Source organism: Rutidosis leptorrhynchoides, chromosome 6 (genome assembly GCF_046630445.1).
Source record: "Rutidosis leptorrhynchoides isolate AG116_Rl617_1_P2 chromosome 6, CSIRO_AGI_Rlap_v1, whole genome shotgun sequence".
NCBI classification, from domain to species: domain Eukaryota; kingdom Viridiplantae; phylum Streptophyta; class Magnoliopsida; order Asterales; family Asteraceae; genus Rutidosis; species Rutidosis leptorrhynchoides.
Window position 1 is genome coordinate 202,607,677 of NC_092338.1, and position 23,293 is coordinate 202,630,969.

The following is a 23,293-nucleotide window of genomic DNA, read 5'->3' on the forward strand; positions in this document are numbered from 1 at the left end:
AGATCTCTTGCAACCTTTTCCCCAATTTGAATTTTAATTTTGCCCTAATCATTCGTGAGGTCACGAACGTTTTAGAGGATGCATTGTTATAAGAAGTCACGTGTTGCTCACTTGGTCCACTTAAGTTCAAGTCATGTGCCACTCACGTGAGTTGATTCTTCCCCAATTCCTCAAGTGAACACGAGCAGTTACAGGCCGTTGGGAATTAGTTGTTCAGCTGTGTTACTAGTATAATAAGTAGTGTTTGTAACTGTAATTCATGTATTCTTTTGAAAAGTCATTTCCTTTCTCTTGTAATTTCTCTAACAAACAAAAGTTAATTCCAGTTCATATTCTTCTTATTGTGTTCTCCGGTTAACTGTAAAGCCTAATTATGATCAATTGATCCCGGTTAAGTGAATCAAAATCACAACGATTGCATACATAGTTCTTAAGAATATAATACATTTGTATGCATTACCGATACGTCTTCTTTTAAAATTGGGCGAGAAGAAATCAACAAAAGTTTTATTTTGGTACAAAGAGTGTTGGGGTTAGGGATATGGATGATAATACGAATATACGATAGTAGCAAGGTTCCATCAATCGATTGTTTTGTTGTATGTGTTATGTACAATAAGTGTTGGATGATAATGACAATACACTTCAAGGGTATAATTAGTATAAAGCAAACTGGCATGACATATATTGGAAATATATCATCCTTTTTTTATAATATATATATATATATATATATATATATATATATATATATATATATATATATATATATAGAAGAGAAGAGAAGAGAGATTAAACTCTAATATAGTTCTAGAATAAATTAAAAATCATCAGTATCTCAAAAAATAATACATGTAAAAGAATAATACAGTATCCAACATTACGGTATCTTTCATCAACAGGTCAACTACAATGGTACATACATCTGAGATCGTATTATTAATCATCAGCGCTACATGTGTCCTCAATCTAACACCTATAAACTAAAACTGTTAAATGATCTAAAGAAGAAAAGACATAGGGTACATATATTAGCAAAAATCCCAACAAAAATATCGTACAGAAACCGGGTTGAGTTGCACTACTACCATACAACGCTCTATAAGTCATCTTCCAACTCATCAGGTACATGTAACTTCTCAATAGCTGCCTGTGGGAGAAATACAATAACGTTGGACGTGAGACATGAATATTATGACCAACAATATTATGCTGTACGCATTAGCTGGCAGATCGGTAACAGGTCAAAAAGATTAGGACCATGAGTAAATAAACATATGATAAAAATTGTCACATCTATAATTTATGTGTATGAAAGATACACATTCCGGCCTATGAAAATTACACTTTTATATCCCCAGAGAATTGTTTTGAGTTATTAAGGGTACACATTTGGTTCAACCAGCTAGTCTTGATTGTTTTTATTTGACACGATTTTAGTAATGTAAAAAAGGTCGCACGTTAAAAAAATAGACTAAGAGGTTTGTAGACATTAAAAAATAGACTTTGGACCACTTTCAACTATTTTAAGCTAGAAAATTTCGTTTGCTGAATTAGTCATTTACCCATTTGAGATAAGCCCATCGCTATTACCACCTGTACTAATCATGCAAATTTAGTGCCCTAACTATTTAAGTTCAATTGCCACTCAGGGCATGTGATAACACTTCACAAGGCTCAAAAAGATGGCTTTAAAGCAAGGTTGGAGAACTCAGAAATCGGGGAGAACTCGGTCGGAAATTTTTGGGTAGTTCTCTACACAAAACTCGATGTTGACTATCGTTGACTTTTTAGTTTTTTAATATAAATTTATATGTTCTAATATAAATTCTAATAGACTTTGACCAATTTGCCGATTTTTGACTGAGTTGTTGAGTTTTTGACTAATTTGCCGAGTCTTTGACAGAGTTGACCGAGAACTCCCCGAGTTGGGCACCGAGATCTCAGCTGGTGATCTAAACAGAGAATTCCCAGAGATCTCGGCCGAGTTTTACAGCACTTCTTTAAAGGTTTGTCGACTTATGTATGATTTTTAGAGGATCAAAAACTAAAATAGCAGGGGAGCTGATTGGTTGTCATGCAATAATATCTACGGAAAATGATCAAGGGAAAGGGGATTTCGACCTTAATAGCAGCCACATCTGTTGCAGAAGGCTTCAAATCCAAAGCTAGACCGAAATGAAGCATGGCCTTGTCATACATAGAGCGACGTTTGTATACCTTACCCATCAATGCATACACACTACTTTCATGAGGAGCGTATTCCTTAAGCTCTTCAAGAACTTGTAAAGCACCATCAAAATCCTCCAAACTTACAAGAATGTTAGCCTTTTGATACATCGGAAGAGGGTTCATCTTATCTGCTATTATAGCCTTCTCCATCATCGCTAAAGCTTCTTCGTTTCTCTGAAAATTTATTTTCGCAAATTGAAGATAACTTTCAATATCAGTAACGCGATAATCATAATTTTGTCCCTAAATTGCAATGTTCAACTATTGGTAAACTATTTACAATACTCACACTTAAAGGGACTTTTATGATGGTAACGAAATATTATTCTAGTCTGGATCATGGGTTGTGTATGGGGTCAAATCTGCTACAAACTTGTTTGCCTTTCTAAGTAGATAACAGATCATGAATGTATTACAAACTTGATAATGAAAGTTTGACCATTATAAATCAATAAACACTAGTTGCTTGAGGTATACTTTCGACGACTTTTCTACATTTTATTTAGTTAACTTCTATAATATTTTTACACTTTTACTCATTAACCTACTATCATCATATAAACCAGGTTGATTGAGATGAAATTGACATCGACATTAGTTAAATTTATAGAATATAGGTACTCTAATTTGTCACAAATGAGCGGTTTCATGTGCAAAAATTAGATATAATTATAATACCTTCAATGAATGCAACGAGGTTCCAAGATAACACATTATAACCGAAGATCGAGGGTTTATTTGTAACGCACGTCGAAAGTGATGCTCTGAGAACTGATATTTCTCCTGGCGAAGATATATCATTGCAAGGCCATACCAGGCATTATAATGTCTTGCATCAATCTGAAGGGCATTTTGGTAACTCTTAATTCCATTCTCAAAATCCTCTAATGCTACATATCTGAAATTAGAAACATATACATGAGCCAGATCATCAAAGGGCTAATATTTATATCAAGCAATATGGAATTATATGTCGAAATATGCAAAGAAAAAAAAGGTTATCCATACTCATGACCAGAAAGGGTGTGCGCATAGGCAAATCTTGAATTTAGCTGCACAGCTCGTTGAAAAGTCTTGAGAGCAGTTTCATGGTCTTTTTGCAAGCTATAGCAATTGCCCATAGCACACCTACCATATTTGGATTATAAAAGGTATAAAGTGAAGCTAAAATACATATACTTGCAGAGCAGATTCATATTTTATAGTTTAGAAAAGGAAATAAAATTGCTTACCATGACTGAGGGGCTAACCTATCAGTTGATATGAGCTCTTGTGCCAAATAACTCAACCGCATATCCTCCTTTAGGTGCTACAATATTAAAAAACAAAGATTATGAAAAACTAAATCAAATATCTGTTGCAATATGTATTTCAGAGATGAATTGCTATTTGCTATATGATAATATAAGAGCTCACATATAAAACAGTAGAATATATATCCATTCCTTCTAAGCTATAAGGAGAAGCCAAGCGAGCATTGCAAAAGGCACGCTCAGCTTCTAAATAGTCAACCAATTCAAAATGCGCTTTTCCGACCTGCAATTTAAGTGTCCTCAATGAGGTGAAATCGGATATCCATAAATATCATCTTAATAAGCATATTATTAAGTAAAGTTAAAGTTTGTAAGAAAGAAACTATAGCAATATTAGATAAGGAAAGGTATGTTACACCACTACTATAAAAAAATATTTTACCTGGGAGAGAACCCAGCCAGTATTATAATGCTTATGGGGAAGTTGCATAAATACATCAAGTGCATCCTGTTAGATATGATTCAGTAATCAGCAAATAGCTTCTAACAGAAAAATAATAAAGATTAATAAAAAAGAAAAATGAAAATATTTCTAGGGCTGACACAAGAGCAGACCACTAGGGGTTGTTCATATCGCGAGAAAAACCGAGGAACCGAACCCAATCCCGAATCGAACCGAGCTATTTCGGTCCGGTCCTCGGTCCACATTTTGCCAGATTTGCGGTCTTCGGTTCGGACAGGACCAAACCCAAAAATAACCGAACCAAACCGAAACTATATGGTCCGGTCCTCGACCCCACTTTCTGTTACAAATTGGGACTCGGGACAGAACCGAACCAAACTAGTTTGGTCTAGTTTTGTACCATGCACACGCCTAGACCACACACATGACCGGTAATGAACATGAACATGAACATGAACATGAACATGAACATGAACATGAACCAAAAATTTGAAAATATTGGAACCAAAACTTAAACTTTCAGATAGTAATTAAAGCCAAAATCTTTGCCCATAGACTACATTATGTGCTTTAGGAAAAAGAGAAAGCCAAAAAATAAAAATATAAAATAACTGAATATTACAATACCTTGCAACGGTAAAGACAAGAAAGTCTGTAACCTTCACCAAGAACTTTTAAAAGGGACAAAACATCTAAAGCACCACTCGCAACTTTTGATACACTTAAAGAAGCCCGGACCATTGGTATCATCGAACCATCACGATCACAAGATCTAGTAACAGGGGATGAACCAGAACTGGTTGTAGTATTTGACCGAGCGTCATCAAGATTGGACCGATTTTGACTTTCGTGAAGACTTTCAGTTGACCATGATGGTCCTTTCCTAACTGTAACCGAACGATAAGCTGCAGAGCCTAATCTAGAAGTAGCAGGATATTTAGATGAGTGGTTTGTTCCGTTTCCAGTTACACTGACACTACTTATACTTGCTATAGGACCCGTTTCGCCTGCAAGTCTGGTGCTTCTTCTAGGACCAGAATCAGAGAACAATCTTCCTGATATCTGAAAAACACAAAACATGTTGCAAAACGGGTCAAAACAGGCTTGGTCAAACGGGTCATAATTGGTAGTGGTCGAACGTTTCGAATCGTAACACGCAAAGTTGGGATGAGCCGATGAGCTCAAACATGTTTTGTCGCTTAAATAATAAGTGAGTCAAATATAACTACAGATATTATCTTGTTCCAGTAATAATACAAATGTTTTCAAAAAACAGAACTATGCAGTTTTATGCATTTGATTTAAATTTAAGAGAAGTTTTAACCCATTTTGTCCCGTCCATTTAAATCTATAAATTTTCATTTACACGCTTGACCCATTAGAGATGAAACATCATCCATATCCAACCTGATAATCTCAAAATGGGTAGATATTGCCACCATTAACTAACATCATGAGGATAGAAGATACAGAACGAACGCAAACAATGTAGATAATTAATAACCTTTCTTAGTTTCCCCTCATCTACGAACTTTCTTCGGGGAGCTTGAACAATAGATTTAACAGTTGACCTTGGGGATGCATCAGCACTTGTAGAAGTCAAACTTTGACCATTTGGTATCATATTTCTACATATTGGTGGTGGGGCCACACCTGACAACTACAAAATACCATATAATTATTTAAATTATTTATATTTATATTTATTAATTATATAATAAACAAAAAACTTAGTAAGATGCAAGATCATTTCAGTAGCAATTTATACCTGGGTCGCCATTGGAGAAGGGGTATTGTAAAATGGAAGGTTAGCATGAACACCATTATTATTAGCTTGATTAGCAGAAAAAAGTGCACCATTCTGATTCAATGAATTATCCTTAGCGTTATTGCTATGCAAATGTCTTAATTGTCTTGGGCTAACACTTTCAGCTGCTTGTCTACAAGGAATCGTATTATGATCGTCATTGGATGCCTGCAACACGGGACCCACATCAGGACTCGAATACAGCTGTTGGATGCATTTGGAAGCAGATTCCCCAAACATTGATGTTGCTTCTCCAGCAGCTCCTGAAATATAAGATTCCTACTTAAGAACTTTTATTCTTTATAGGGTTAAAGCCAAAAATAGGCTACAAACTTACACAAATGTACCGATGTCGCCCACAAACTCATTTCCGTCCTACTGTCGCCTACAAACTTTCAAAAAATGTGCTAATATCAACATTTTATAGTTTTGACCTGTTACATACTAATTTTGACCTGATTTTTTTTTTTTAAGAATTAAGATCCAATCCACGAACGACACGTGTTGATTTTAACCAGTTTAGCCGGTAACAAGTCATTTTTGTTTACATTGGTACACTTTTTGAAAGTTTTTGTTTACATCGGTACACTTTTTGAAAGTTTGTAGGCGACAGTAGGACGGAAATGAGTTTGTGGGCGACATCGGTACATTTGTGTAAGTTTGTAGCCTATTTTTGGCTTTAACCCTTCTTTATAATAGAGATAGAAATAGAAATTATGATCTACACATACACAAAATAATAATAAATTAAATAAAGAGCTAAATTGAGAAAACATTAGCACACCTAATTTACACAACTCTTCATATGCAGCCCATAACAGAGGATCTATTGATAAAGCCTGGTTAAATTGATCAACAGCACTTTTTATTCTATCTGTGTATCTGAAAAAAAAAAAAACAAAACAAAAAAAAAAAAAACAAAAACAAAAAAAAGCATTATAATCGCATGAATTATATATCTTAATTCTTAACATGTGACAAACCGAATTAGCACATAATAACTAGATCAATAACAACGTAGAATCTAACTCAAGATGATCAAATTGATCTACGTCCAAGAAATAAGTAAGTTATGGTCATATACCTGTATATGAGCCCTAAAAGATAATGACCAGCTGCACCATTTGGAACCTTGAAAAAAGAATAAGGATAGATTTCAAATGTATCATTACTTGTATTATCACTTAATATCAATAATCATTACTTTTAACCAGAAAACTACAAAAAAAATTATATTGAAAATGTAAAATTTTCTGGCTTACTTCTGTACTAGGCTCATTAGGTGGTAATAATGCCATTTCTGCTTCATTCAAGAGATCCATCTGAAAGCATGATAATCCAAACAAATATCGGGACTGAGGCATTTTTGTCCCTTCATATTTAGTGAATGAGAAACAAAATATAAGACAATCAGTTGGCTTATTGGATAACTACTAATAATCTATTAGATAAAGTATCTAAAGAAAGATGTACCATTACTTGGGTCCATAACAAGTAACATGCAAAATGATAGTTGAACACATGAACATCGAATGCTTCAACCACAGGCTTTCAGTACACAGACAAAGATTAGAAAAAATGGTCTGTCTTATTTCTTAAAGTTAATAGTTTTTATTTTTGGATTCAAAATCAATTTATGACTTTACAAAGCAGCTACATATTAAGCTTTTTTCGATGCAGAACTTTGAAGATGCAAATAAATCTAATTTAAGTTGTATTTATACATACGAGTGTTAGTTTTCCAAAACTTACAGTTTATCTCAATATCGATTGGATAAAATAGTTTAATTCAATCATCAGACGGTAAGTATGACAAAGGTCGCCATTAACAGGCATAAATCTCATGAAAATTTCATTGGCCCAAGTTAAAACTTAAAATCTCATGAAACTTTTAGAAGATTCAACTACAAGTATGACAAGGACATGAAACTACAATTAAAAAAAAAAAAAAAAAAAAAAAAAAAAAAAGAAGAAGAAGACTGGTTGCAGATACCTTTCAAGATATGGTAAGCCGAGTAAGCTTGATTGCTTTGCAAGTAACATGCAGCTAACAATTGCAAGTTTGCCTGCATTTGTCGAATTTAGCAAGAAATAAATAACTAGAAAGAAAAGGAAATGTGATAGCCTGATAGGTGCATTTGCAGAAATAAATAATGAAGAAATACAGTTCAAAGCTCAAGTACGGCAACTTCATTAATAAAAATTACTTTTTTTTCTGCTTACAACCAAATAAGGAATAAAAAAGAAATCAAATCTCAAATAAGCTAATCTTTTAATCCTCCGTTAACTAAACTTTCATCCAAAATTTATCCGTGACTACATGGGCACTATCCTTCATTCACCCAGATTCATAATTATACAAAAGTACAATAAACATTCTTTGTCATACATTTTAGATTTAAACAAAATCAATCAATATACAAGCTGATAACAGTGACTAAGTTATAATTTTCGTACAACACAATACATACATAAAGAGGTATTCAATTCAATATCAAAAAACAAGATGAATGGATTAAAGAATAAACCACATACCTCTGAGGGAAACTCGGAGCAGAGGCGTTCACACATGAAAATAGCATTGCGGTATAAGAAATGGCGCAGACTGTTCTGTACACACTCAATTAGCACCCCCTCCATACCAAATTATCTCTCACTAATTTTCTGCTAAATCATAAATCAGACACATTAGCACTTCATATGACAGAGCAGAACCCTAGAACACAAATTGGAAACCCTAGAAATAACTAATCATGCCGGTTATATACAGTTCCTAATTAATACATAAAAATCATAAACGCGTGTACTTGGCATGACATAATTAAAAGCCGATAGATATAAATACATATACATACATACATACATCAAATTAAATTAAATTAAGATAAAATTAAGAAGAAATAAAAACTTCGGATACCTTAAAGTTCGATAACTAACTGAAATTTAAAGTGATTTCAGATATCACGAGTTATTATTACTTTCATTACAAGAAATTTATGAATTCGAATTCGAAATATGGAGTCGAGATTGAAGTATGAAATTGGTGTGCGAGATGCGAGCACCGCAAGTGTGTGTGAAAACTAAGATTCAAAATTTTTATTGAATCAGCGAAACCGGGTTTTGGGGGATTTTGAATTTCGATACAAGATTTTTAACCTAACGGTAAATCGAAGAGACTGGTTCTAATTTCGACACAAGATTTCTTTACCAAACGGTAAATCGAAGAAATTGGTTCTAATCTTTGACGGGGTAGTAACTATTTTATAACCGGCTATTACTCGAAATTATATATAAAAACTTTTGTCATGACGTTCAAAAAATAATCTCATGGTATATGTCAAATATATTCATATCGTACGTAATAGTTTAGTTCAACTCTGAGTGAGTACAGGGGAGAGGCGCGGAGGAGGAGAAAAGTGATCGACAGCTCGAGGTCCACGATTTTCAGGGGTCTAAATTTTTTTATACTTGCAAACATAATTGGAGTGTGAAAACACAACTAAAGTAGCGAAGACAAAGTACAATAGGCTTAAAACAACAATAAAAGGCTCAAGGAAAAAAAATATCAAAGTCTACTAGTATTCTAGCAATGCTGCAAGAATTTTTTTTAATAGTTTATATTATTCATTAGGGCCTAAAGATATTTTTTTAACCTAACGGTAAATCGAAGAGACCGGTTCTAATCTTTGACGGTAACTTTTTATGGGACATGTATTTAAATTTTAACTAGATTATAACTCTCGATTTTGCGGAATTATACACAAAAATTTGTATCATAACGTTCAAAATATAATTTAATGGTATATGTCCAAGTTTATTCATATCGTTCGTAATAATTTAGTTCAACCCGAACCCGAAGTAAGTTTGTAGAATGTAATTCACAACAATACGTTGAACGTTGATACGAAATCCTAATACTGCCACACCAAAGGCATTATCTAAGAATGTCAAGCCTCGGTTTTTGTAGGTAATGGTTGATACCTTATATAAGTAGGCCTATGTGTCACATGCACCACAAATTAAACATATTAACAGATTAATCCTATATTTATGTGTAATTTTTGAATATATTAGAGTTACGTGGCACAAATGTGTTTAGAATAACCCATCACCCAAAATGCCTGATGCGGATGAGCTGGGCAATGTAACCAGCAACGCAACCAGTACAAGCTCAACATCTGTTACACCTGAATCTGGTCAAGCAATGGTCGTGCTGCCATTTCTTTCTTATCACCTAAGTGTTTTTTGGAGCTGGTTCAAGAGGTTCAGGGGTTACCTACTTCAGTCCTTAAACTGAAGTAGTTAAGTTTTCATGAATAAAGTTTTTGATAGTTGAAGGCAAGCTAGCAACGAAGAAGAACCAGTAGCCGGACCAGCAAATGAGCTTTAGTTCAGCCTGGTAAAGTTTTAATTCACTCGGCCGGATAACCAGCAAAATGAACCAGCAAAGTTATACTTAGACGAACCAGCTAGTTCAACCAACTGAATAATTTTAGTTCAACCAGCACAAGAAACTTAATTCAACCAGCAAGCGACGTTGTTTTCTTTCTGAAGGGCCAGCATGCTGATACGATTCAAAGTTTACTTATGCCTTTCAATAACCAGGCCAAGTCGGTGCTTAACACATGTGTGTGGCTGTTCTAGAATGTTGAGTTGTCCAAGAAAGATTCTTGTCTATCATTGACTGCTTTTTTATCATGGGAGGAGCACTACAAATTGACAGGCTTTTTCAGATTGTGTCCTTTATACTTATTGGATAATTAGTAATTGTTTGCCCTTTTTGTCCCCTTTCCTTTTTGTGTTTTATCTTATCTAGAAAGTAGCTTTTATGATTCTCCTATAAATAGAGAGCTTTTGTAATTGTAAAACAAGGTTGATGAATGAATGAAAGTTTGATAGAGCTTATCTATTTACAAAATCTCGGTATCTTTACGAATCTTTGACTCTGGTGGCTAAGAGTGGTTTCTTTATCAGTGTTTGTGGTGTTACCTTATCAAACATTGTGGTGAAATTCAAATCTTCATATCTGATATTATAGTTGTGGTGGAATCTTTATCAGCTGTAATTGAAGGTTTGGAGTGTTTCTAGATCTCTATTGTGGTGGTATCTTTATCAATTGCAGTTTAGATTCTTTATCCTTTTGTATTCTCATTTCCAAAGTTTTATACTCTGTTTTGAGCTGTTACTGTTACAAATTATGGGTTTGTATTCAGATCTGTTGGGTGAAGAAAGCTTGTTCTAAATTACATTTTTAAAGTCATAATTACGCATCAATGCCAAACCACCAATTCTCCACATATAGGTCAACCTGATGAAATGTGATATGATAAACTGTAACATATCTTAAACAATGATCTTTAAAAGCACATTTTAAGTAAAAACACACAACTACAATTTTACTTGTAACATAAAACTAACACATAACTAATAATCCCCCTTATGTTTATATTTATCATTTACAAGTACTAACATAATAACTAATATGTTAGTTATTTATCATTTACATAATGATAAATAACTAATAATAATAAAAAGCATATGGTATATGTAGATGATACTATAATATGACATTGAAAACCTACATGTAAGTAGCCCTATGTGTCACTCGTTCACTATTAGCCCTGTAAGTTTTTGTTTTTATAATCAGTCAATTTAACTTTATATTCTCTGTCTATTATTTTTATTCTTATGACTTGTAGCTACATATGTTAGCTTATTTAGATTTGTGTGGTTTCATAGTTTCGCATTCTGCTATGCATTCACTATCTTAATTGTGTTTGCGACCTTCTTTCGTTTTTGATATATTAAATATTGATATGTTATTAGTGGTAAATGATGTGACTACAAAGGTACGGTTGAAACGGACGATTTTATTCGTGCGGTGTCGTTAGACCGCAGGACGTCAGATTCAGTTGATCAGGGTAGCACACAGTGGTTCTGTTTATTTATATTATGCGGGGCCTAAATTTACTTTTACTTTCTAAGGTGTAGAAGGTGTAAGTTAATCTAGTGTCGTATTTTTGAATAGATTAATGAATTGAAAATCAAGTGGATAATTGTCTTTTATTTAAATTACCTAGATAAGGATAGTAGTTGGTTTAAGCTAAAAGTCCTAAGTGCAGAAAAGTAATTAAGTGGAAGGATATCCGGAGTATGCAGATCAGGGAAATATTGACCAAGATATCATTGTTGGGTTAGGTAAAGGTAATTATGTTTATGTTAAGGTTATGCTTGGAATGATGTAGATCTGGTTGGATGAGCCAATTACACAGACCTACTTGTCTCTGAACTCTCGGAGTTCTCTTTGAGCAGTGAAAAGTATGTCACTAGGTTGTATAATTGAAAGGTAGCTATACCTCAGAGGTTATCCTCAGTAAGTACTAGGTTTATTAGTGAGTTGAGCTCTAATCCTAACCCTCGTTATCAGTTTGGTTAACTGAATAACAACGTGCCGTGTTGATTGAACACTGATCACAAATGGAAAGAGTCCGTCGGTTTAAGTTGGCAAAACCTTAAATGAAAACTAACAACCATTCCATCATACAAATGAGATCATATCAGTTCAAGCATTATACAGAATTACAGTTGATATACTGAAAGTAAAGCAGATAGAAACCTAACAAATACCTAAACAGTTGATATGACTTATTCCTAAGGCAACAATCAAACAAGAACATGCAATAGGCTTGGGTCACACAGTGAAGGCACTAACTAGATCTTAACAGCTCCTAAGAAGTCTCTTCGGAACAGTCAATAGGCATACTAGGTCATTCATGTCTCAGTTCCTAAGTTCCGTGTCCTAAAAGCGCATTAGATGCCTCTCGGGAACTTCGGCCATACCGAGTTCATAGAATCTTCAGATACAGTATAACCAGGGGTCTTAATTCTATGAAGTAGCTAATTTCATATAGGTGGACAAGTCCTGATCACAACTGTCAAGACCCGTCCTAATCCATCTGGACGAATACATTACATTTGGTTACATCGCGAGGTACTTGACCTCTATATAATACATTTTACAAACATTGCATTCATTTTTAAAAGACAAACTTTCATTTCATCGAAAGTGGACAGCATGCATACCATTTCATAATATATCCAACTATAATTGACTTAATAATAATCTTGATGAACTCAACGACTCGAATGCAACGTCTTTTGAAATATGTCATGAATGACTCCAAGTAATATCTCTAAAATGAGCAAATGCACAGCGGAAGATTTCTTTCATACCTGAGAATAAACATGCTTTCAAGTGTCAACCAAAAGGTTGGTGAGTTCATTAGTTTATCATAATCATTCATTTTCATCATTTTAATAGACCACAAGATTTCCAGATATTTAATTGTACACGTAACCCGAGTACAAAATAATACGCGTAACCCGCGAATTAAAAATCATTCATATGGTAAACATTTGGTAATCGACATTAACAAAAATGCATCTAGAATATCCCCATCATTCCGGGACTCTCATCGGATATGATAAATCGAAGTACTAAAGCATCTGTAACCCGGATGAGGTTTGTTAGGCCCAATAGATCTATCTTTAGGATTCGCATCAATTAGGCTTTCTGTTCCCTAATTCTTAGATTACCAGACTAAAAGGGTGATATTCGATTTAATAATCCAGCCATAGAATGTAGTTTTGAGTACTTGTGTCTATTTCGTCAAACGTTTTTAAAATCAGCTCATGTATTCTCAGTCCCAAAAATATATATTGCAAAAACATTTAAAAGGGGAGCAAATGAAACTCACAATACTTTATTTTGTAGTAAAAATACATATGACGACATTGAACAATTGTAGGGTTGGCCTCGAATTCACGAACCTATATCATTTGTATATTTATTAATACACATAATCGTAATTGAGAAATTATATATATATATATATATATATATATATATATATATATATATATATATATATATATATATATATATCGTTATTAATAATATACTTGTTATACTATATATTATTTAGATGAATTTAATATATTTAATTCATATGTTTTGTATAACTATTATTTATCATATGATAAAACTGTGTATTAAAGTTTAATATATATTTATATATGATATATGATGTGTGAAGCGGAGGGGTACGAAATAGATTATATTTCACTACGAAATACGGCGAAATATGATACAAGTTTTATTTATTTATATAGATGAGATATACCTAAACCTTGCTACAACACTATAGGCAGTGTACCTAATCGTAGAGTAGTGTAGTTTTTAGTAAGTCCGGTTCGTTCCACAGGGAGCTAGTGATACGTACTATATTTTTAACAACTATATTTGTATAAATTATATATAATTATATAAGTAGTAATATTATAAAAGGGGGATTTTACCGTTTAATGACCGGTTTATCGATTTTAAATAAAGCGTAAAGATAAATGACGATAATTAAAATGCGTAAAATAAATAACAATATTAAAATGACAATAAATAAAATGTCAGTAAATAAAAGTACGATGAGAAATACAATAAAAGAATTATGCTTATTTAGACTTCCGTAATCATGATGTTTGATGTTTTGATTTTAATTAATTGTTACACGGGTTAATTGTCCTTTGTCCTGGCTTATTTGATACCTATCTGGGTTTTGCCCATAATAGTCCATCGGTCATAATTATAATATGCTCGTCAAATTAACCTTATTCCCGAAGTCAAATATTCCAACTAATTAGGGATTATAACTGTAACAAGGTTTTAATACTTTGCTAATAATTATACCAGGTTATCGACTGCGTGTAATCCAAGGTTTTAATACTTTGTTAACAATTACACCAATTATCCTTGTATGTAATCCACCTCTGTTTTAATTAGTCCATGATACATTAATTTATTCACTTGGCCATAATGAATAATCAATTACCTAATTCAATTGATTAATTAAATGATTGTAAACGATGTCGTATAAACGTCACTAAATAGGATATTCGTAATCAATTTAATAATTATTAGATTAACTAATTTGAAGATAGGTTCGACAAGTTCCAATGAGTTGTCATTTAATTAGACAATACCCCCTACCTATTAATAGTCAATAGTCCAATGTTCACAAGTGTCGGTCTTTTGTCCAAACCCTAATTATGGTACAAAATTCAATAACCCCGTCTTAATATTTAGTCCAACATCACGATTACTTTGGCTCAAATAAGCATAATAATAACTTAGTTACGAGACATTAATTTAAAAAGGAAGAACATAGCTTACAGTGATTATTTATCGCGTAGCGTTACACGGACAGAGTTTCGACTTTAAAACCCGTAAAACATTTCTTACAATAACCCAACTAAACCATAACTTTATTATTAAAATTAACTAATTAAAATTATAATATAAATATATATTATGTTTACAGAGAATGAAAGAAAGAAATGAAATATGGTGTACATAATTCGCTGAAAACGTCGCCTTTTATAGCACTTGGCCAGGTTCTGACCTCCATGCGATCGCATGGATTTTGTCCCTTCTGGCCATGCGATCGCATGGCCCTCTGATCCAGCTCATATGCTTTTGTTTTCTAGTTTGCTGACGCTTTATTTAAATATATATAATATATATAATTTATATTAATTACATATATTATATTATATTCTTGTGCATAGTTGACTTGTAATTTTAGCTCCGTTGACTCGCGCGTTGATGCTTGGTTCATGTCTCGATTCTGGATTTTCGAACGTCCTTTCGTACGCGTGGATATCGTGTACTTTGAATTCCGCGACTCGTACTCTTGTCATTTTTAGACGTTTCTTATCAATAAATAGAACCACTTGAATTATATCTTGTTCATTTGAGCTTTTTGGTCATTTGCGTCTTTAAATCGTCATTTTTTTCTTTTGTCTTCGCACTTATTTATTTAAACGATTACAAGTTAAAAATAGAATAATTACAACTAAAAACTTTACATATTGGGACTAAATATATGTTCATTTGGAGCACTATGAAATATCCCCACACTTGAACGTTGCTTGTCCTCAAGCAATACAGAACTTGAAATTAAATCACACTTCACTCTAATCACTTTTTTATTCTCACACTTTATACATCAGTGATTTTGATACGGCGGTATAAACAATGATAGTAACGATGTGGTTTACAGCCCCACATGACTATGAAAATTTAGATCCTTTAAGGAAATTGGATCTTTATGAAAACATTTGATCTTTTGAAAATTCTAGCTTTTACCCTAGATAAGTTTTCCGGAATAACCCTTCACCGGTCTTTGCAAAATATTTTTGTGGGTTTGTGGGTTTCAGATTTCAAAATTTTAGCTCAAAACTTGTGGTTTTGTGTCACCCACTTGCTAACCTTGTATTAGGAAAGCACACGTCCAGTTTACTTGTCCCGTATATTACCTTTCGATAAACGACCGTCCGGTTGTAAAGGAAAGTGATGAACAAGCAACTGTTAAGGCAATGTCTAATGACATGCAGACGTTCATGGTCTAAAACGTGTCGGATGCAATTACTATCCTTTGTAGGAGCAATAGTAAAGATCACCCTATAATTTTTCTGTCTGGCACAAGGTCCTGTCTTCGACCATGCTATGCAACCACCGTTCTTACGGTTGACACTCGATTTGGTTCAGGTGACCTAATGAATTTCGGTGAATTCTTAAGATTTTACGTTCAACAGTAATGAACGCATTGAAAATAGGTTTTCAGAAAATAAATCGGTTTTAATTTTGTTCAAAATATTTTCTCGTTCAAGCTCGAGTTTAGATATCATCGAATTCCATGAGTTGTAATTCTCAATCTTTAAGGTCAATCTCATGGATTGAGTAGGCTTAAAAGCTGATTTTTAATCTTTAAGGAGATTATCCTTTCTGGGGGTCTGATTCATTAGTCTTATCAAGCTAATTTGCACGATGCCCTTCCCATTTTACGAGACAGATCCTCTCATAGTTAGGATAAGTCTGATCACTTGGTGACCCTGTTTGATGCTGAGGTCCGTGGATTTCCTGCTGATTTTAGAGATGACTTTTCTAGATTTTTCGTCAACCTGCAGCTGGTCTGGACGACAACTTCCTGACCTAAATCAAGAAGCTCGTGTCTTTTTCGGAAGACTTTACTTTCTTTTAATGATGAAATTGATTCATCGTGTAGATCCATCTATTCTTTCAAAGGTATTACAATAAATCGGGTAAAACTGATTAGTTTAGTCCAAAGCAAAAGTACCTGCAATAATCTGTACCAAATATGTGATATGTGTTTTAAAGAAATTGGTAAATTCTTCCCACACTTAGCTTTTATTTATTCTTTTCTTTGCCTTTTTATTTTCTTCTATTCCATTTTAAATGAATTCAAACATTTTGGGTTGTTTCTCCATTTATGTTCTCTCTGAGGTAACAATAATTTCAGCATTAACACCTAGTTTTATCGTTCATAAATATGTATAAACATGATTTTGAGTTCATTTAGTTGAATTTTTTTTAAATTTTCACAAAATTTGGCAATTAAACTAAGTGTAAACCCGAGAGAATTTATAACTCTTCCCCACACTTGAGATCTTGCAATGCCCTCATTTGCAAGAAATCAGTAAAAATTTAAATTCATGAGGGTGATTAGTGTAGAAAAATGATTAAAAATACCGAGTTTGCAAACATATTATTTTATATCACATTTGATATTTTGCGTCTTGTGGTCAAAATTAATAGCTTTTGCTGAACTTAATGCCAGTCTTTGAAAGTGCGCTGTTTTACCCTGTTTTGTACATGAGATAAACTACAAACATACATAATATATATATATATATATATATATATATATATATATATATATATATTTATAAAATCTTTATTTATTAAAACAATTTAAATGAATAGTTTTTTAAAATTTTGTTTCCTTTTACTTTAGGTAGTTTCGGTATGTTTACCTAGTCCGTCCCTCGACAAAATTTAAAATTTGTCGTTAAAGCGATTGTTTTAAAAGCAAAGATTTTTGAGTTTTTTAATTTTTTTGGTATACTTTAGATCAATAAAATTAAAAAAATAATGATAACAAAATTTTTCGCCCCGCCCTCGGGTAAAGCAATTTTGGTTCCATGACCTAGTCTTCAACTTAAGATGAATTTTAGAAATCATTTTTTAAACTTAATGAAATAAAGTAATTTTTTTTTAAATTCACACAAAACTTAAATTTAAAAATGCATATTAATTTCCTACAAAACAAAAATTCAAAATGGGAGGAGAAAACTAGTTCTTTAGTGTCTGCTAGTAGAAAAGACCAAACGGATTCTATTCTCGGAACTACACGAGAACAGAACAACTAACTCTAGACAGCGTTTTTTTTCTTAGAACATTTGAATCTCCCCACACTTAGGTAGCTGTGGTTTTGAAATTGTGATTAACTTCATCGTCTATTTCTCTTGGACCATAATCAACTTGCATATCTGTGACTTTTGCTTTAAGCCATTGGTAGAATTCCTGTGTAATATCCACAAATTCAACTAGTTTCGCCTTTTCTTTAGGCGATAGATTGGATACTAACCGGTTACATAACTTAAAGTTTCCCTTGGTTCTAGCATCACGAATCCGTTTAATAAGTTTCTTCATTGAACTGTTAATAACGGGATCATTTAATTTTGTATCAACAACGGGGTTCTTTGTTATCAAGTCATCATTAGGTGTTACTTCATTTTCCCCACACTTAGGCATTTTATTATTGTTAAGCACTACCGTTGGAGTTGGTAAAACAATATGGTTCTTACAAATCGTTTTTGTTGGTTCAACAGTTTTGGTTGGTGGAGATTTAGTCTTTCGACTCACAAAGGTGATTGATTTTTCATCATTACTAAGTGTCATTCTACCCTCTCTTACATCAAATAATGCCCTGGTGGACGCTAAGAATGGTCGACCTAAAATTAGAGGAATGTTTGGGTCCTCTTCTATGTCAATGATAATAAATTCGACTAGAAAGGTTAAATTACCTACTTGAACGGGTAGATTGTCAGCAATTCCAACTGGGTGCCTAATGGTTTGATCAAAGAGTCGAACACTCATTTTCATTGGACTTAACTCACCTACTCCTAATCTCTTATATAATGAAAGAGGCATAACACTCACAATCGCACCTAAATCTTCTAGTGCATCATTCTTGACACAATCACTAAGTAGACAAGGAACAATAAATTCACCCGGATCACCTAACCTAGGTGGAGGTTTTGGTGGAACTGTCTTCTCTGGATTTACTATAACAACCCTCACTTTTCCATTTTGAAATTTCCATATTACCCTTAGGGTTTCATTTTCTGATCCGGTACACTGTCATTAGGGTTGTTATTCAGATAATAAATACTCGTAATAAATAAACTTAAACCCTAACCCAAATTAATAATATAAAACCCTAGACAGTAACCCTAATATTATAAACCCTAATTATTCAAAACCTAACCTAAATAGTGATTACTCATATAAACCCTAAATCTAATATTTACTAAGTACATGAAGTATTAATATTATGTATATATGTGAAACTTATATTAACTTTGTTAATAATGAAAGTGTTACATAACTAACTTAGTAACAAAAAAAAAAGAGTATATGATAAGTAAGGTGGCACAATTATAAATAATAAAAACTATAAGTTAATAATTTAAAAGTAAGAGTGTAGTATTATTAAATATTAAAAATATAAATAAATGATAAATAAATTCGTAATTAATAAATAAATAAATAATAAAAATGAAATCCTAAAATTTTAGAATGATCTACATCTTATCTACAAAATATATATATATATATATATATATATATATATATATATATATATATATATATATATATATATATATATATATATATAAATAAATATGTATGTTTATCACTCGGCCAAATTTTTTTTTTTTAAAAGAAGATAAATCCTTTTTGAATTTTTTTTTACCTAGTCTTAAGTATTTAAACAAAAAAAAAAGACCACATTCATAAATTGGCCAATTCAACAAAGATGATCCCAAATTTTTAGCAAAGTCCTACGGTATTTTTTTATTTATTTTATTTTTTTTATTTACTAAATCCTATCTATAAATACTAGCACACTCCTAATATTTTTTTTAATCACTCACGAAAAAAAAATAATCTTTCTCTCAAGAAAAAAAAAAGAGTCACGCAGCAAGATTTGGAGGTATCCCCTCATCCTTTTTTTTTATTTCACTCGGTCTTATTTTTTTTATTTGCCGAGTATATTTTTTTTTTTGTTGTTTTAAATTCGTATTAAATGGAAACACAACATCAATATCTATATGATCATACTAAAATGAATATTAAGTAATATGGAATGTATTAAAATTATTTTTATAAGTTATATACTCGGATTTTATTTTAAATACAATTAAAAATGAAATTAATATATTTGTGAGTATATACTCGATTTAAATAACAAATAAATATATATAATTGATAAAAACTATTTTTACAGGTTCTTGAATGTTAATATGATACAAAAGTAATCAAAAATAATTTTTTAGATTTTATAAGTATTTAATTTCGAATTATTATGTATTTAATGAATATATACATCGTATAACATGCAAAAATTAAAAGTAATTGTTATACATACTTATAATTCATTATGGTAATTTTTACAGGAGCTATTAGTCATATAAATATTATTGAATTCGAAAAATTAATTAAATTAACATTTTATATATTTATCCTATATTTAATAGTTATCGAATTAGTTTAATGAATAAAACGAATTTAAATTGAATAAAAATATTCATATCAGTTATTTTTGCTTAGAAAGTATTTATAATAGTAGTAACATTCATAAAAATAATTATAATAAGTTTTGGAATATTATTTATATTTAAATACGAATTAAATAGTGATTAAACACAAATACTGAGTGAAATTCGTAATAAATATTAAACATAGATAAAAATAATTATAAATATTTGTTATGAGATTATTATAATTGTATAAAGCTGCGAAAATTATAAAAAATAAAAAAATAGGTCGTTTAGTATTTAATGTATATTTGTTTATGTTTATTTGTTAATCGAGAGAAAAAGAAAAAAGAAATACAAAATAAATACAAAAGTGTATTAAATCTGATAATATAAAATTTTTATATAATCATTAGGATGTATAGGTACTGTAAAAATTATAAAAATTTATTTTAAATTAATTTATCTTATTTATTCAATTATAAGCCTAATTTAATGGTTAAATGATAAGATAATATTAAATAAATAATATATTTATATAAAATTCGTATTTATAATTTTTGTAATATATTTGCAGAATATAGAACCTATAAAAAATATAAAAGATTTTAATTAGGTCGAATTAATAATTAATAACTAATTAACCTTGATTAAAATGAATCGAAAATGTATATATAAAGAAAATACGAAAGAAATATACAAATGAGCTATATTTATATTTATAAAATTTTACACAGTTTATAATACTTAAATAAACTTATAAAAATCTTATTTATATTTATTTGGTATTTATTGTAATTAAAAATGAATTTAAGGAAATAAATAATAAGTATAATGTTTATAATATAAGTTAATAATAAGAATAATACATTATTAATAAATACTTGTATTATAACTTATTAAAATACTTTAGTTATTATATGATAATTAAAAGTTATTAATAACTAATAATACTAACCATAGTAATACATTAATAATGAATAATTATAATGTAACTATTAATACTTTATTATAAGTATGATTTAAAAATGAATAATAAGTCATTAATAAATAAGTATAATATAACTTATAATATAATAATTTGACTTAAACCTAAGGTGAAGGTTAATCAAAAGATAACGTACAAGTCATGCGAATTTCATCGCTACTTACGGTCGTAAGTGAATGATGTCTAGGTTGCCATTTATGGGTAAGCTTGTGGATCTCGAATGCCATGACTTAGATTCTGGTCAAGAGTCCTGGGCTCCCGATTACATCTGGTCATTCCTGACTTATTTGATAGCAACAAAGTTTGAGTAAAGTTGTACAACATCTTAAGAAAGATTATAACCCGAACTTCCTAAATTTGGAAACTTACTATAAATGGAAACTTTCCAAGAATAGTAACTTTTCGAAAATAGAACTCTTTTAGAAAACCATTATTAGTATAGTTACTATACTTATGTCTATTAGACAATATCTGATCGTGCATTCTATCTCTAGGTTGAGATCTCGATCACGTTCGTCCGTTCAATCCTCTCATTTGTGGAATATCTCTTCTGTGCTATTTAAGGTGAACTTCATAGCCCCGCTTTTTCATATTTATTGATTTTATAAATCTTGGGGTGAGACACATGCTTGTATTTAAATGATTTACACTTTAGACACAAGTACTTAACTTTTTGATATGCAACTTCATGAGATTATTGTTAACTTGTATTCTTACATGCAAATCCCCGCTATAATATCGTTAATTGCTGGAATTAAAATGTTGCAAGCTTAATTATTGTGAGTAGGCCTATTGAGAGTGACGTCTCTACCCATTGATCGATCGTCAAGGGGGTATATAATAATGATTACCGACACCCGTACAGTGTCAGGGGTGAATGTTTAGCTCGATATTATAACTCATGGCATATTGAACATTTTTGTTTCGAATTAAATCTTGTGGTCTAAAACTTTATTGATTATATAAACCTATGATGTTCACTCAACCATTGTGTTGACGATTTTAATCATGTTTGTCTCAGGTAAAGAATAGCTTATGTGCTGCCCTATGATGCTTAGCTAGCCGATGCATTGGAGTCCACATATTTATAATTTAGCATTTGTTAAACATTGTTATTTACATTTGGGTTTGCCATGTAAAACATTATTTCGTTTCCGCTGCAATACTATTATTGTTTTTAATAAAACGTCTCATTTAGAGTCGTTCTCGCTTATATACTTGTGTTGTGATATTGTGAAGTCATATTTACCCCCGGCCCTATTTGGGGGTATGACAGAGTGGTATCAGAGCACAGTTAGTTATAGAGAACCAGGATTGCATATTAAGTGTGCCTTATGTGATAGTTAGGTGCCTTAGCAATCTATAGGACTATAACCTTTCATGTTTTAGTTTTTAGTGCATTTTCCCCTTACATTTTATTCGTGCTTTTGCGTCATCCTTAGAACCTACCTAACCATCTCTCTTTCTTTTCATTTAGGATGTCTCGCAATAGCCCGATCATCATATCCAACAACGATTCCGATGGATCCTACTCCGAGAGATCTGTCCACACACCGACTTATGGACCCGTTTCCCCGCCATTTTCACCAACTCACCCAAACTATGTCCCTGATAGTCCTCCACACTACCCTCATTTGGAAGAATCCCACACTAATGATAACTATGATGGGGATGACGAGGAGGAAGAGTTTGTGGAGGAGAGTGAAGAAGAAGGAGTTGAGGAAGAATCCAAGTCTGAGTCCTCTGTTCAAGGCAATGGCAACAATGGCGTACCGCAAAACCTTTCGACTATTCGTTCTTATCAAAGTTTCATAAACTACCCGCCCCCTACATACAAGAGTACTGAAAGACCTGAGCTCAATAATATAGAA

General features: G+C 31.8%; 1 protein-coding gene across 4 annotated transcripts; it reads right to left on the reverse strand.

The window, feature by feature from the left end:
* Positions 1-836: 836 nt before the first annotated feature.
* LOC139851646 (cell division cycle protein 27 homolog B-like) lies at positions 837-8,841 on the reverse strand. Of its 4 annotated transcripts, none has more exons than XM_071840740.1 (16): positions 8,734-8,841; positions 8,291-8,419; positions 7,749-7,821; positions 7,018-7,127; positions 6,840-6,886; positions 6,540-6,637; positions 5,717-6,018; positions 5,453-5,608; positions 4,576-5,010; positions 3,928-3,993; positions 3,649-3,768; positions 3,465-3,541; positions 3,241-3,360; positions 2,911-3,130; positions 2,125-2,406; positions 837-1,150 (listed from the first exon to the last, which is right to left on the reverse strand). In XM_071840740.1, the coding sequence occupies exons 2-16, from the start codon at positions 8,393-8,395 to the stop codon at positions 1,100-1,102; spliced, it is 2,262 nt and encodes a 753-aa protein (XP_071696841.1). In that variant the 5' UTR covers positions 8,396-8,419; positions 8,734-8,841; the 3' UTR covers positions 837-1,099. The 4 variants fall into 4 exon arrangements, with proteins under 4 accessions (XP_071696841.1, XP_071696840.1, XP_071696842.1 ...); XM_071840739.1 differs by having other exon boundaries at positions 8,673-8,834; XM_071840741.1 differs by lacking the exon at positions 8,734-8,841 and having other exon boundaries at positions 7,018-7,077; positions 8,291-8,348.
* Between the last annotated feature and the right edge of the window lie 14,452 nt (positions 8,842-23,293).